Source organism: Ochotona princeps, chromosome 5, assembly GCF_030435755.1.
Source record: "Ochotona princeps isolate mOchPri1 chromosome 5, mOchPri1.hap1, whole genome shotgun sequence".
In the NCBI taxonomy this organism is placed as follows: Eukaryota; Metazoa; Chordata; class Mammalia; order Lagomorpha; family Ochotonidae; genus Ochotona; species Ochotona princeps.
Genome location: NC_080836.1, coordinates 11232294 through 11246290, shown reverse-complemented (window position 1 = coordinate 11246290; position 13997 = coordinate 11232294). Strand labels below are relative to the sequence as shown.

The following is a 13997-nucleotide window of genomic DNA, read 5'->3' as shown; positions in this document are numbered from 1 at the left end:
TGTGGGCTTTAACCACCTGTCACCCGCAGCGACCAAGAGCAGCAGCAAAACCTCCTGTCCCATAACTGCTCTGGGATTCAGGTGTCAGCCAGGCCACACCCCCTGAGGGAGGGGCCAGGGAGAAACTGCTCTCCTTCTCCCCCAACCCCCAGCCTCTGTCTGGAGCCTGACTGCCCCATCTCACTTGGTCCTCTGGTCTACTGGGTTTGATCCCTCTCTACCTGCCTCTTAGCAGTGCCCAGCTGGGGCCAGAACGATGGTTCAATTGGCTAATCCATTAGAGATGCCTTCCTTTGGCTCTGGTTTTTTGGCTGGAGGTTCCCTTTGAAATCTGTGCCCTGAATCCTTGTCAGTGGTCCAAAACACGATGTAGGGGAGCAATTTCCCCTGTGGACCCAGTCGGACTGTGGGATGGTGCTGAGGGTCAGCAGGGAGATGAGGAGCTTTAGTTGTCCTGTTCCAGGTGTTGGCCCTCCCCATCGCAATCCCCTCTCCCTCCCACCGAAGCCTCACTCTCCAAGAGCCCCCATGTGTTTGCCAAGGTCAAGGTCATGTGCACGGATGCTGGTTGGTCTCACCACCTGCTGTGTGAGTGACTTTGGCCCAGGGAATTGGTCTTGCTCATCTGTAGAATGGATTTACTTGGAGGAATTTTTATTTGGATTTGAAGGGGAAACACGTGCATTTGGTTTCATTTGAAAACAAATGCTAGCTTTTAATAGAAAGACTTATTTCTACCCACTTAATGTACAGAGGCTGAAAGAGAGACACACATACACAGATCTTCTATCCACTGCTTCACTCACTCCGCAGTGCCTGCAAAACAGAGCTGAAGCTGAAGCTGAAGCTGGGAGCCTGGAGCTCTTTCTGGGTTCCACACAAGATGGAGTGAGGGACAGGGACCTGATTCCTGGAGCCCTCACCCGTGAATCCCTCGTGCACATGAACAGGAAGCGGAGTCAGAAACAGGATAGCTGGATTGGCACCCTCACCATCCTATGGGAGGTGGCCATCCTGAGGACTGGTGCCCACCTGAGTGGCAGAAGGGAGCAGGTGCAGTGAAATCTGTATTGCTGGCATCCCACGGGAGCCTTAGTTCCATGCAGGGCTGCTCCCCTTCTGATCCAGCACCTGGGGGAGCAGCAGAAGATGGCCCAAGTGCTGGGCCCTTGCCCATCCATGTAGGAGATTCAAATGAGGTTCCAGGCTCCTGGCTTTAGTCTGGCCCAGATCTAGTCATTATGGCCATTTAGGGAGTTGACTAGGGGATAGAAGATCTCTCTCCCTGTCCCCTCTCTGTGTATCTTACTCTCTGTAACACTGCCTTTCCAATAAATAGGTATTACTTAAATATTTATTTATTTATTTATTTACTTACATATTTATTTTGGAAAGTCACAGTTACCCAGAGAGAGCAAAACAGAGAGGTCTTCCATGTACTGGTTCACTCCCCAAATAACCATCAGGGCTGGGCAACGCCAAAGCCAGCAGCCAGGAGCTTTCTCTGGGTCTTCCATGTGGGTGCAGGGGCCCAGGCACTCAGGCCCTCCTCTGCTGTCTTCCCAGGAATGTTAGCAGAAGTGGAACCAACAGAACTACAACTGGCACCCATATGGGATGCCAGCACTGCTGGTCCCGGTAGATAGATGATAGATAGATAGATAGATAGATAGATAGATAGATAGATAGATAGATAGATAGATAGATCTGTCGATCTTGGGAGGAAAAGATGTCGAGTTCATAAAAAATAAGGAACGTCAGAGAGGCTGTCACAGCTTGGGATTGCCTGAGGAGACTTGATGACTCATGGAAGCCCTATTAAGGCATGGACTTCAGCTACCCATATGTCATTGCTCATTTCTTGGTCGTAGCCTGTATTGCAAATGGAAGATAGTAGGGGCAACTGCTATATATTAGTGGGGAGTTGTGTTGTCTAAACCTGCTCTGAAGGCCAGTTGGGTAGCAGACGTGTCGTCTTGTGTCTCCTGACCCCAGCTTCCTGCTATTGTAGACTTTGGGAAGACAGCACTGATGGCTTAAGTCACTGGATTCTTGTTACCCACGTGGGAGACCTGGATACAGTTCCCGGCTCCGGCCCTGGCTTAGCCTTGACTATCACAGGTGTTCATTAGGAGACTAACCGGGAACTCTCTCTTTCTGTCTCAGATAACAACCAAGACAGAAGAAATTGAGGAGGGCACTGGTTAAAACTGGAGTGATCTCAGCCTTGGCAAGCCAGGCCAGGCTAAGTGTGTTGGCAATGCCAAGGCCTGCCGGGGCTGTCATGCTCTCTGTGTCACGTTCTCAGGAATCAAAGATTGTTGCAAAATGAGAAGTTTGGTTTTTGTTGTTGTTATTGTTGTTGTTTTAGTGAAAGAAGGCAAAATTCAAAACTCGTCTTGCTTCCTGGTCTTTTCTCCACACTTTTTCATGCGGTCAAGTGCAACCTCTTGGGGCCTGGCTTTGGAGCCCAGATCTGGCACTTGGCCTGTTCTTTCTCGTGTCTTGTTAGGAGTGTAAGCTCTTTTCACTTACCCATGGGTTTCACACTTTCGTGTTCTATTCTCCTGGCATACTCCCAGTGTGTAAACCTGTGCCAGACTCCGAGCAGGCGCAGGGGAAAACAACTTGGACTGTGTGTGGCATGTGGCTGGGGAGGCCTGGGCTCTGACTCACCCGAGCCTGGGTGTGCAGGCGGTCCTGATGGATGGGTGACCACACCAGTGTACACGTGGGTGCCCGCATCTCTGAGCTAACCCTTTATGTGTTCAGACTCTTGTTTGCAGGTGCCTCAGGGATGTTAGTGTGTGAGGCCACAGAGCCACCTACCTGCCTTTGGTTGTGTGTTGCTGATGGGGTTCCCCATGTGTTCCTCCTTCTGAGAGCAACACCTTCTGTCTTTGCAGGCCTCCTACCGTGAGCGGCAGCCCCGTCATCTCCGACCTCTCCTTGATCCGACTGTCCCCACACCCCGCCGGGCCCGGCGAGTCCCCCTTTAGTGCACCCCACGCATACATGAATCCCCACGTGGAGCACTACCTCCGTTCTGTTCACAGCAGTCCCACGCTCTCCATGATCTCCGCGGCGAGGGGCCTCAGCCCTGCAGATGGTGAGTAGGATCTGGGGACCTCAGGAAAGACTGCTGAGACCTTGTGGCTAGGCACAGAGGGCAACCCAGTGGCTCTGTGCCCCTGGTTGGCTTCACTCACTCCATGCTCAGCCCCGGCCTCTACTGCAGGCTCTACACAACCATAGTGAAAGCCAAGAAACTCGAAGCCCATTGGTTTTATGTTCATCAAAAAGGATTTACCATGGTACTAATGGCAGGTCCTAGGGAGCTATGTCTTAGCACAAGAATCATGGTGCAATACACTGTGCAGAAGGGTGTGAAGGAATAGCAGTGATGTGTAGGAGAGCAGGGGTGTCTCTTGGGCACCCTCTTCAAGCAGCAGGAAGGCCGAGCAACACTGGCTTTTGCTCCCATCACTGTCTGCTGGGACCCTTATGAGCCAACCCCGGTAGCTTCCTGTGACCTTGGGTCTTTCTGTGCAGATCTTGAGAGAGAGAGAATGGGTCGAACTCAGTCATCAGAAGGCCACCCCCTGGTCTGTTTAGCTTGGGCCAGAGGTTCAAGTGTGCTGTGCACATCTGAAGTTTGGCACCTGTTAGTGTCCACCTCCCAGGTGCACCTGTGCAAACACACAGGCACATGGGGCAATGGTAAATGGAGTTGACCCCATCCATGTCATCTTTCAGGGAAGCATATCCCTGTCCACTGACCCACCCATGCAGCATGGCCTTGGGGGCCACCCTCAGCTCTGAACTGCCCCAGGCACATGGTTCCCAGACTTGGAAATACCCAAAGCCACCTTTCTTTACAAAATGACCTGCCCTTTTAGGTCAGAGCTGTTCCATACCAGACAGGATTTGGAGCTCTTGGGTTCCTCCCCCTCTACCCGCCATCATGGACCCCCCAGTGGGTCCTTCATTGCCACTTCCCTGCTCCCCTGCTGGCTCAGAGGTGCAACCACAAGCAAGGCAGGCACGTGCTGGTGTTGAGATAGTCATGATTATCTGTGCAGACCCCGAATCTGCACAGTGCCAAGTGTCACCCAGGGGGGTCAACCATGTGGAGTCAAAGGAAGAGAGGAGGGAGGGTCCTGGCCATGCCCATGATGGCAGCAAATGCCAGAAGCTGTAGGAGGCAAGGAAGGGACTCTCTTTGAGCAGGTGCAGGGGACGTGGCCCTTCAGCATCTTGTAGCTGAGAGCCCCAAAGGGGACCTGACTATTTTACATGACTCCTGCTCAGGGTAGATCAGATACCCCCAAGGCCATCAGCCATTTGCAGACTGTGTATATGCTGTAGCCCAAATTGGAGCTCCAGGGAAGACTTCCAGGAGGAAGGACAGGCAGTAGCCGGAGAATGGCCAGCTTGGCTGGAGGCCTGGGCTCTGGTGCAGGGGACAGTAAAAGTGGGAAGCAGAGTTCAACGGCTTCGTCATACTGCTTGCTTCTCTGTGCTGGGCATGCTCCAGTTCTCACTGGGCAGAGACTTCAGCAGAGGGGGCTGTGCAGCTCAGTGAGTAGGAGCTGGCTGTTTAGATTGAGTCCAGACGTGAGCCCCATGCCAGCTTTGCCAACACCTACTCTGTGGAGCTGACAGTGGTGCCTCCTCATCAATACGGGGATATACTGCGGTTACAGGAGGAATGTGTGTGCCCTACTTCTGGACTTGGTACAGACAAGCATGTGCGTGGGACAGCCTCAGTGGTCACTGTCCTACTTCATGATCTTATAGGTGAGAACCTGAGGCAGCTTGGGCAGTGTGAGTTATCCCTTGGAGGAGCCACACCTCTTACTGCATGTGTTGAGGGTCTAAGCTTCTGCATGGTCCCAAACACCCAGCTTCCAGCCCCTGTCGAGTGCCCAGGCCTCCTCAGATGCTCTGAACCTTCTCATTTCTGCCTCTTCCCTGGGCAGAGTGAGGCAGCAGGTACACACACGTAGGCATGGAGCCTCCTCTGGCCAGGACCAGCCAGTCCTCTGCATGCAACCCCATCCTGAATGTCCACACAGAGCCTGGTCTGGCCCCCAAGATCCTGCTGACCTGAGGGGTCTGGGCTTCTGCCAGACGAGTGGGTGGAGGGGGAAGCTCTGTCTTTGTATCTGGCCAGGCTCGGGTCTCCCATGTCAGCAGCACTCCCTCAGCTGAGCCTGGGGTCAGTTCAGGGCAGATATGGGGGCCCTGAGAAGAGCCCCCTCCCCTGGCTAGGAGCAAGCAGCTTCTGTACTAATGACTTTGTTCTCCCCCCTTCCGCCTGCAGTGGCCCACGAGCACCTGAAAGAAAGAGGGCTGTTTGGCCTCCCCGCCCCTGGTGCCAACCCCTCTGACTATTACCATCAGATGACCCTCATGGCTGGCCACCCCGCACCCTATGGGGATCTACTCCCACAGACCGGGCCTGCAGCCGGCACACCCCATCTCCATGACTACCTCAATCCAGTGGAGGGTGAGTGCCTAACCGGTGGGAAGGAGGCATGGCCACTTTGTGGGGGATGGGGAGGAGGATGCCTGGGGCGTGGACATTCAGGGGAGTGAGCGGCCTCTGGAGAAGTCTCAGCCATAGCTGCTGCGCACAAGGAGAGAGGGGCTTGGGGTTTTGCTTACGTGCTGGCCACCACTGGGAGCAGAACGCATCTACCTGTCTTAGTGGCGCTCATCCGTCATGAGAGACAGATACCACCCAGCTGTAGGAAACTCCAGCCAGGGGAAATAACCCGAATACAAACACAGGAAACCAGAAACCCTCCCAGATCTGACCTTGGAGCTACAGGTGGAGACATGAAGCTGCAGGTGCCAAGCTGCCAAACTCAGTTATTAATAAAGTCGCTCCAGGCTGGGTACCTCAAGTGTCTGAAGCAGGAAGGGAGTTCCCTGGTCCCTTGGGTCCCCCCTCAAGGTTTCTTAACCCACCGCCCGTTTCTTACTTTACTGGGTTCACAGGCAGGTCTGCCCTGGAGTGGGACTCTGTGTGTGTGTGTGTGTGTGTGTGTGTGTGTGTGTGTGTAAGAGAAAGAGAGAGAGAGAGAATGGATATTTGCCCATGAGTGGGGAAAGACACTGCTAGGCTGGGGAAACAGCCGTGGGTGCCCAGGCAGCCCCACAAGGGTGTGGGAGTCGGGGGATAAGGTATCCGCATCTGAGGGATCCCAGAGCGATGGGGAGGTGAGCTGGCTGCCACACTGCATCTGCCCACCCTCTGTCTCCATGGCCAGCTTGGGAGCTTCACCAGCCGCAGGACACAGTGGGTAGCCATGCCAGGCTGCTCTGGAGTTGCTTGAGCAGGAGTATCAGTTTCCCAGGTGCACGTGGGTACAGGGTTCCTCTTAACCATGGCTGGCAGGAGTGGGGTTCAACACTTCCCACCCCAGGAAATCAGAGTGCTTTATTCTCTGTATAACTCACTATTTCATACTCTTTTGGCACATCAGTTTAGACTAGATCCAGAATCTTTTTCTGCCATTTCTGAAGCTGCTCCAGGCACTTCTGCTGCAGCGCCTTCTCTGTGGGTGTGTTGCTCTTTCTGTGGGTGTGTTACTCCTGTGTTTCCCGGGGAGGCACGGAGCACAGTGTCCACACTGTTGCCCGGCTCAGCCTGAGCCTACCTCTGGGGTGTCCCCGGGTCTATCTCCTCCCTTCCCAGGAGCCCCAAGAGCCAGGAAGGTCCTGCCAGCCCTGATTTGGCACAGGTGCCGGCTAAGTACCTGTGCAGAGAGACCCTCCTTTGAAGTTTCCACCCTCCCAGTAGAGGATGACAGTGGATTCTTCATCGGGCTTCTCCTCAGGGATCTCAGCTGGCACTGGGCCAGGGTCCTGTGGTCTCGCTGAGGACACAGGAAACTGCCCAGCAAATGACCTTGAACATTCATCCAGTGTGCATGTGCAAGACTTTGTGGGAAGACACAGAAAGTGAGCAGGCACAGCTTCCACCCCTTCTCTGTCTCTCACACCGACACACACTCCTTCGTTTGGCGTGTGTTTTAGTGAGCACCTAATCAGTGCCAGAACTAGCTGTCAGTGCCATGGATGCCCTGTGCTCCTTAGCAAGTCGCAGGAGTCACCCGGCCATCCTGGCTACTCCAGCCTCCTTTCTCAACCCCTGCCTTTATGTCTTGAGAGGAGGGGGCGCTGTCAGAGAGATGATTCCAGAAGCTTTGAATGTCTCCTGTTCCCACTGGGCAGAGCCCCCACAAGGCACTCCCAGGGGTCCTGACCAAGCATCAGCACACATTCCCCTCCCTGGCCAAGTTCCATCTGCTCAAGTTTGAAGGCCAGTCATAGACCTGAACAGACTGGCGCACTTGGGTTCGTGAATCTGAAAATGCAACTTGGCATATTTTTTTTTTCCCTGAAGTAGAAACTCACTATCTCTAAGGAGGACATCCCTCAGGGGCTTGTCCACCCTTTCCAGCCCCATGTGGTCCCTAGCTTCCCCCTCCCCTTGTTCTTAAAGGGGCCCAAGGAGTGATATCCTCTGGGAAGTTGATGAGTACTCCTCTCAGGAGGGGTGGGAAATCTACCAATTGTCCCACAGGCCCTACGCTGAACCCCACTGATGCTGCTGTACCCTGCCCCCACTTGCAGCACGTGGACAAGATGAAGATGTTTGCCACTGAAATTGCTGGCTTGCACCGCCCGTATTTCCTCCATGCCATATATTTTATTGTCATATTGACACTAATTTGACTGCGATGTCACTTCCATTCTGATGCCTGTTCTTTATGCTCAGCCTGCAGATCCAGTCTTTCTTTTTCTTTTTTTACACCAACCAGTTGCATTGATCAAAACAGAGAGGCAGGAAGAGCCTAGGTCCAGTTGGAACACTGAGCCCAGATCTCAGGGTCTGGCTATATGTAAGATCCTGGACTGGGTATGCTGGGATCATCTAGTCAACCCACACAAAGCCAGCCTTAGAATTCCTTGTGCCAGCTAGGGATGCTGAGGCCAGTGCTGTTTCTGCAATTTTTTTCACATGGCCAGGGAATGCTCTCCTACAGCTCCTGGCTTAATAGTCTAGTTTTTTTCTGATCCCTCGCAGAGGTACTGCGGGGAACAGCCAAGGTGGGACAGGTGCAGGTTGCCCACGGAGACGTCCACAGAGCTGCTCCACCATGAATCCAGAAAAATACAGAGAATGATTAGCCTGTAGTTGGAATGCACCTTAGCAGACATGGACATGGCTCTGGAGCTCTGCCCCAGCCTCGTGCCACTGTGCTAGGGAGAGGGCTCCCAGGACCTTGGGCCAGGACAGAGCTCCCACCTGCTGACCTTAACCCAGGTAGATTCATGGTGCTGCAGATGCGTTTAGCCCTGTCTCCTGCACCAGGAGCCAGATCAGAGGAGCATGCCAGAGCTGGCCAGTCCACAGTGAATCAGAGGTACGGAGCTTGGCACCTACCCTTGCTGCTGCTCGCCCATCCCCCCACCCCCAAACTATGGCAACCTCCCTCCTGGCCTCTTGGAGATTTTCTAGGGAGATCCCACTTAAAGTGGCCCCCTGAAAGTCCTGCCCGGTGCTGTGGGTACTTGATCCACGTCCCATGCAGATCATAAGCCCCAAGAGGGCATAGCTCATTCTTGCTTAGTGCCCATAAGGTTCCAATCAGAGCCTAGCACCTTCTCATTGCACTCAAGGTTATGGCATATGAAGGGGCAAGCAGTAAAACTGAGCAGGCAGCGCGGGGTTCCGAGGCAGTGCTGGCATTGGGCAGGTGGGGGTGGCAGGTGCCCCACTCACCCCCGGGTGGCTGGCTGGTTAACATCGGAGCGGGCACATTCACAGATGGATGGATGCCGTGGCTCCGCCCACCCCCAGTTGTAAATCACAGGAGGAACCTCAGGAAATGAGTGCCAGGCTTCTGTTTCTGTTGAGTCATTTATCAAGGGAAGAACGCATTAATAAGCATATTTCCCAGCGGGGTGGGAAGAACAGAGATGAATATCACTGTCAGATTTGGCCTGCTTCCGCTTGTTAGGGGTGCCCGAGAGGGCCGCTGTCCAACCGTGAGCAGCCAGATCCTTTTACCAAAATGTGTGTGTGTGTGTGTGTGTGTGTGTGTGTTTCTCGGGTCCTTTTCCTTTTCCTCCTCACAGGTCCCCCTGTGCCTGCAGGGTGTGCCACCTCACTTAAAAGCACCAGGAGCCTTTCCTAAGATGTGTTTTTATGTCCACGCTTCCTTTGAAGTGAGAGGAGCTCCGTTACCCACCACAGGCTCCCTGTCCATCTCAGCAGCCCCTGCATAAGCCGTGCTCACAGCCCTGTCCCTCTGGGACAAGTGTCACCATGGGCAGCAGCTGGAGTCAGGAGTGGGGGCAATTATTGGACCTGAGTATGGGATGCAAGCATTGAGCCTCTTGGCCCAGTGTCATGCTGCCAGTGTTGGGGAATGTCGTGATCAGGTAGAAAGGGGCTTTGAACCCTTAATTCATGGAGGCGAGTGATAGGAACAAGCAGTTCACTGCACAGGTAGCTATATATTCCCGCTCCTGTGCAAGTCTTGTTTGGAAACAGAGCCCTCAGCATTGGGTAGATCTGTCCCACTCAGTAAATGGAGTCGGGGAAGGCTTCCTGGAGGAAATGGTGAGTCAGAGCCCAAAAAGCACGCAGAGAAAGCTGTGCATGCAAAGTCCCAATGCAGGTGACCCAGAAGGAGACCTGGGTGGCCAGAGCAAGTAGAGGGGGCAAGTATGGGGTCCCTGTGGAAGGCCTTCGTCAGTGGGGAGATTTGGAAAGGTTTTAGCGGGGGCAGGGATGCAGTACACATGTCAGAAAGCTCTCCCGGGGCCCCTGTGAGGAAGGGGGTTGGGCAGCAGGGAGCTGAGGTCCCTGGAATGATCTGAGCACACAGGGGGCCAGACTGGTGGGGACATACATCAGTGAGACAGAGGGTTGGGGGAGGAGTTCTTGGGCTGATGTCAATGGGTTCAGGGTTGCAGGAGGGAAAGGGGGGGCCTGGGCTGTGATGCTATACAGGTTGTTGCAGCTCCTGTAGGAGGAGTCGGTGCCAATACAGCAAGGAGGAGGGCTGTGGGGAAGAAGTGGGGTCCTTACCTCCCTGCAGACACAGTAAGGATGCTGAATCCCCAACAAATCCAGCCCAGGTCCGTGAACTTGAACCAGGCACTGACCTCCCAGCAGGCCATGGAGGTCCCTATGAGGCACAATTCGGGCTGTATTGTCACTGGTTGGGCTATGAGTCACTCTAGATGCTGGCCCCACTATGACCCAGAGGGCCACACCCTGGCTCAGGCTGCTGACTGGCTAGGATATGTGTGCCAGCCACCCTGATCCTCCTCCTGCAGAATGAAGAGTCGTGTGTGCAGCCCAGATGCCAGCCAGAGATGGGGCCAGCTTCCTGGGTCCATCCTGAAGTCCTCTTGTCCTTGGGCAGTTGTTGCAGCAGGAAAGGGGTGGTCTGCCTTTTTTGTGCCTCCCCGTCCCTGCCACTGGACCTTCCATGTCTCCACTGGTCCTCGGTGCTTGTTGTATTTGTAACAGGTGCATTGCTATGCTTGCTGCAGGCCCGGTCCTCAGAACCCAATGGAAGCAGCAGTCCGTGGAGATGTCCCCTGGTCAGGGTGTGGAGAGGAAGGAAAATTCTGGTTAGTTCTGCTGGGAACTTTCTGGAACCTGCGCACCCCTCCCCCCACAACATACCCCTGGTTAGGACAGGTAGCATCACAACAGGGGTCACCCTGGAGTGCCTGGGCTGCTTGGAGCCATCTACCCCCTCCTGTTGGATCCCCCAAACCCAGAGCTGGCAAGGAACTCCCTTTTTTCTTCCCATGGCATTGATGAGAACACTGAGTCCTCGATGTGTAAAGTGATGTGTACCCCAGCCCCACTTCCCACTGTCCCAGGCCACTGTTCTAGCCCCAGTCTGTGAAGCCCCTTTATCCTTGGCTGCTGTCTGCCATCTCTGCTATTAGGAGAAGAAACCCTGGAGGGCCCCCTGGCCCGAGCATGGCGAGGTCTCCTACGTGACTTCCCAAACTTGTTTCTCCAGCTGGCTTCCCCAGGCGTGCCCAGGAGCAGCAGTGGGCTCAGTACCTACAACTTCCTCCGTGGGCAGGTGTGTGCACCATGTGCTTATCCAGTCAGCCTGCAGATGTAGCTAAGATTTCTCAGGCTGCCACTTGTGCCCTGGACGCCCCTGCATCCTGGGGACAAGGCAGTGACACATGTACGCCCTTCACAGGTCAGAGTGTGTCACCAGAACTGTAAGCTACTATGGAATCACGAGGCCCTCAAGCCAAAGGGCTGGGCAAGTCAGAGCTTGTGGCCAGGGAAGTTGGTCGTCACTGTGGTCTCAGCTCAGCTGAGCCAGCAGAGGGAAGGGGGGCAGGCAGTGTGAGCCCAGGCAGAGCTGAGTACTGCCTCAGGTATGGATGAGCAGCCACCAGAGTTGTTTTAGGATCCATACCTCCAGTCCCCCAACCCCTGGGCACCTGCAGGCCATTGAAGGGAGGCAGGGGCCAGCATGGAGTAGCCTGCCCCATGGTGCAGGGGGGCAGGGACAGGCCCCAGCAGTGGCTGGGCCATCTGGCAGGCACACAGCACCTCCCTTAGGCTTTCTTGACAGTCCTGGAGGCTGGGCACTGTGCTTGGGCTCCATTAGCAACAAAGGGAATCAGCTCAGCCTGAGACCTCAGGTTACAGGGAGCCCGGTCTGGAACAGCTCATATTCCCTTGCCTTGGTTATCTATATGTTCCAGCAGCTGGGGAGGGTGAGAACATGTTCAAAGGGTGGTCATGTGGCAATGTGGCAGGTGTGTGTTTGTGTGTGTGTGTGTGTGCACGCGCTCTGTTGGCAGGTGTACACATGTGGTGTGTGCCTGCATGCATGGTGTTCATGTATGGTTGTGCACACAGGTATCTTTCCTTGTCTGGGTGGTATGTGCATGAGCGTACGCCTGCATGTGATGTGGTGGCAGACTGCCTCTCCCCATTGTCCAGCTGGAGTCTCCTACCCCCATCCTGGGAGCCCACCCAGCAGGTGTAGAGAGCCCCCTGCACTGAACGCCTGCCAACCGGGCCTCTGCTTGGCAGTGGTGACCCGCTAGACCCTGAAACATCTCTCTGCATTCCCTCTTCTCCCTTGAATACCTCCCAGCAGTGAGAACAGCCACACTGCTCAGAGCATGGATGAAAGATGCTATGTACAGAAAACATATTTACAACCAAATTTACCTAGAACTCTACAGCAGGCCACAGGGAACTAGCTGCATGTCAGAAGCCAGGGTCCTGGATGCCCTTGGTGTGGGTTTGCAAGGGGCATGAGGAGGCTTGTGAGTGTTGGCCCTGTTGACCTTTCTTGGCCTGGAGTTCCCTTCCCACGTGGGCCACCTTGTCACAGGTCACTGGGGCATTCACACTGGAATCAGGCCCTCTGCTGTGAAACCTAAGCCCCACTGAATTCCAAAGATAGCAGATGCTCGGCCTGTGAAATCTCTTCACCAAGACCATATGTGGTTCCCCAAACCCTCACCACTCCCCATCCCTTTTCACAAGGCCGGGAGAAACTGTGTGCCTTGCCCAAGACCTCCCTTTGTCCCCCCACTGAACCACATCCTCTTCCCAGCCCGTCCCCATTCTCCACCCTCCTCCCCTGTCGTGCTGACGCACCTCCTGCTGGCCGTCCCCACAGTGTCGCGCTTCTCCAGCCCACGCCTGACCCCCCGTCTGAGCCGCAAGCGGGCACTGTCCATCTCCCCATTATCGGATGCCAGTCTGGACCTGCAGCGCATGATCCGGACCTCGCCCAACTCACTGGTGGCCTACATCAACAACTCACGTGGCAGCTCGGCAGCCAGCGGTTCCTATGGGCACCTGTCAGCCGGAACGCTCAGGTGAGCCAGGAGCCTGGCTGGGGGCGCCAATGATTCCTACGGGCACCTGTCAGCCAGAACGCTCAGGTGAGCCAGGAGCCTGGCTGGGGGTGGGGGAGAAAGGCTCACATTGGTCAGTTGGTTCAGAACTGGCAGCAAGAAAATGAATAGGTGCCTGCACATCTTCAAATATGCATGCTCCGGGTCAAACATAGCTCCATTTCCCTTGTATCTCACCTGGTATGATGGAGTAGTCCGCATCGGGCCTCATGACATGTGACATCAACATGAGCTCATGACCCAGGCAGGGCACCTGCCTGGTAGCCAGCCTTGTACATGCACACCCCTCAGCCTGCTCTCCATCAAGGATTCCAAGCCCAGAAACTCATATCCTGTCCCTACCCTTCTGCCAGAGGCAAGGAGGGGCCTGCAAAGTCCAGAATTTGACCCCGGGACCCTGAACCAAGTAGAAGCGATTATGAGCATCCCATAACGTATCCCACTAACACTTGGCTCCTGCACTTAGCAGTTGCAATCAGCAAGCCCACGCAACCTCCAAAGTCAGGAACTTGAGCTTGGCAAAGCCCCCGGGTCTCTGGAAATCGGGCTGTTGGCCAGAGGGAGGCTGGACCGGGCTCGGTATGCGAGACTGTCTGGAGGACTGTTTAAGTGTGCTCACTGCACGGTGGCCCTTGTGTGATGCAGGAAGTCTCCTGCTGAACACCAAGTGATCCCTACACAAGTGGTAGCACTGGGCCAGGAAGTGCAACAGGAGTTAAAGAGGAGAGGGATGTGAGCTAGAGGGATCGAGGCAGAGGAGGAGCCAGGATTTGGGGAATGAGGTAGAAGCTGACATCTGCTAGGGTGAGCCTGCACAAGTGTAAGCTGGATCCTCGGTCAGAATCTAGGAGCTTAGCATGGGATATGCTTTCTTCTTTTTATTATTTAAAGACGCAGAGAGGTTGTAAGGGAAAGAGAAAGCCTTGCATCTGCTGTTTCACTCTTTCAATGTCTGCACCAGCCCTGGCTAGGCCAGACTGAAGGGCAAGGCTATGTCTCCACCCAGGTCTCCCATTTGGTGGCAGCCACTCAAGTACTTAGGCCCT

At 54.7% G+C, this 13997-nt stretch overlaps 1 protein-coding gene across 1 annotated transcript in view; it reads left to right on the top strand.

Moving 5' to 3' along the window:
- GLI2 (GLI family zinc finger 2) overlaps positions 1 to 13997 on the top strand; it is a 178042-nt gene that overhangs the window by 147706 nt on the left and 16339 nt on the right. The window contains exons 4-6 of the mRNA XM_036493217.2: positions 2907 to 3109; positions 5327 to 5512; positions 12711 to 12912. Coding sequence (XP_036349110.2) covers positions 2907 to 3109; positions 5327 to 5512; positions 12711 to 12912 — 591 coding nt within the window. The remainder of the gene's footprint in view (positions 1 to 2906; positions 3110 to 5326; positions 5513 to 12710; positions 12913 to 13997) is intronic.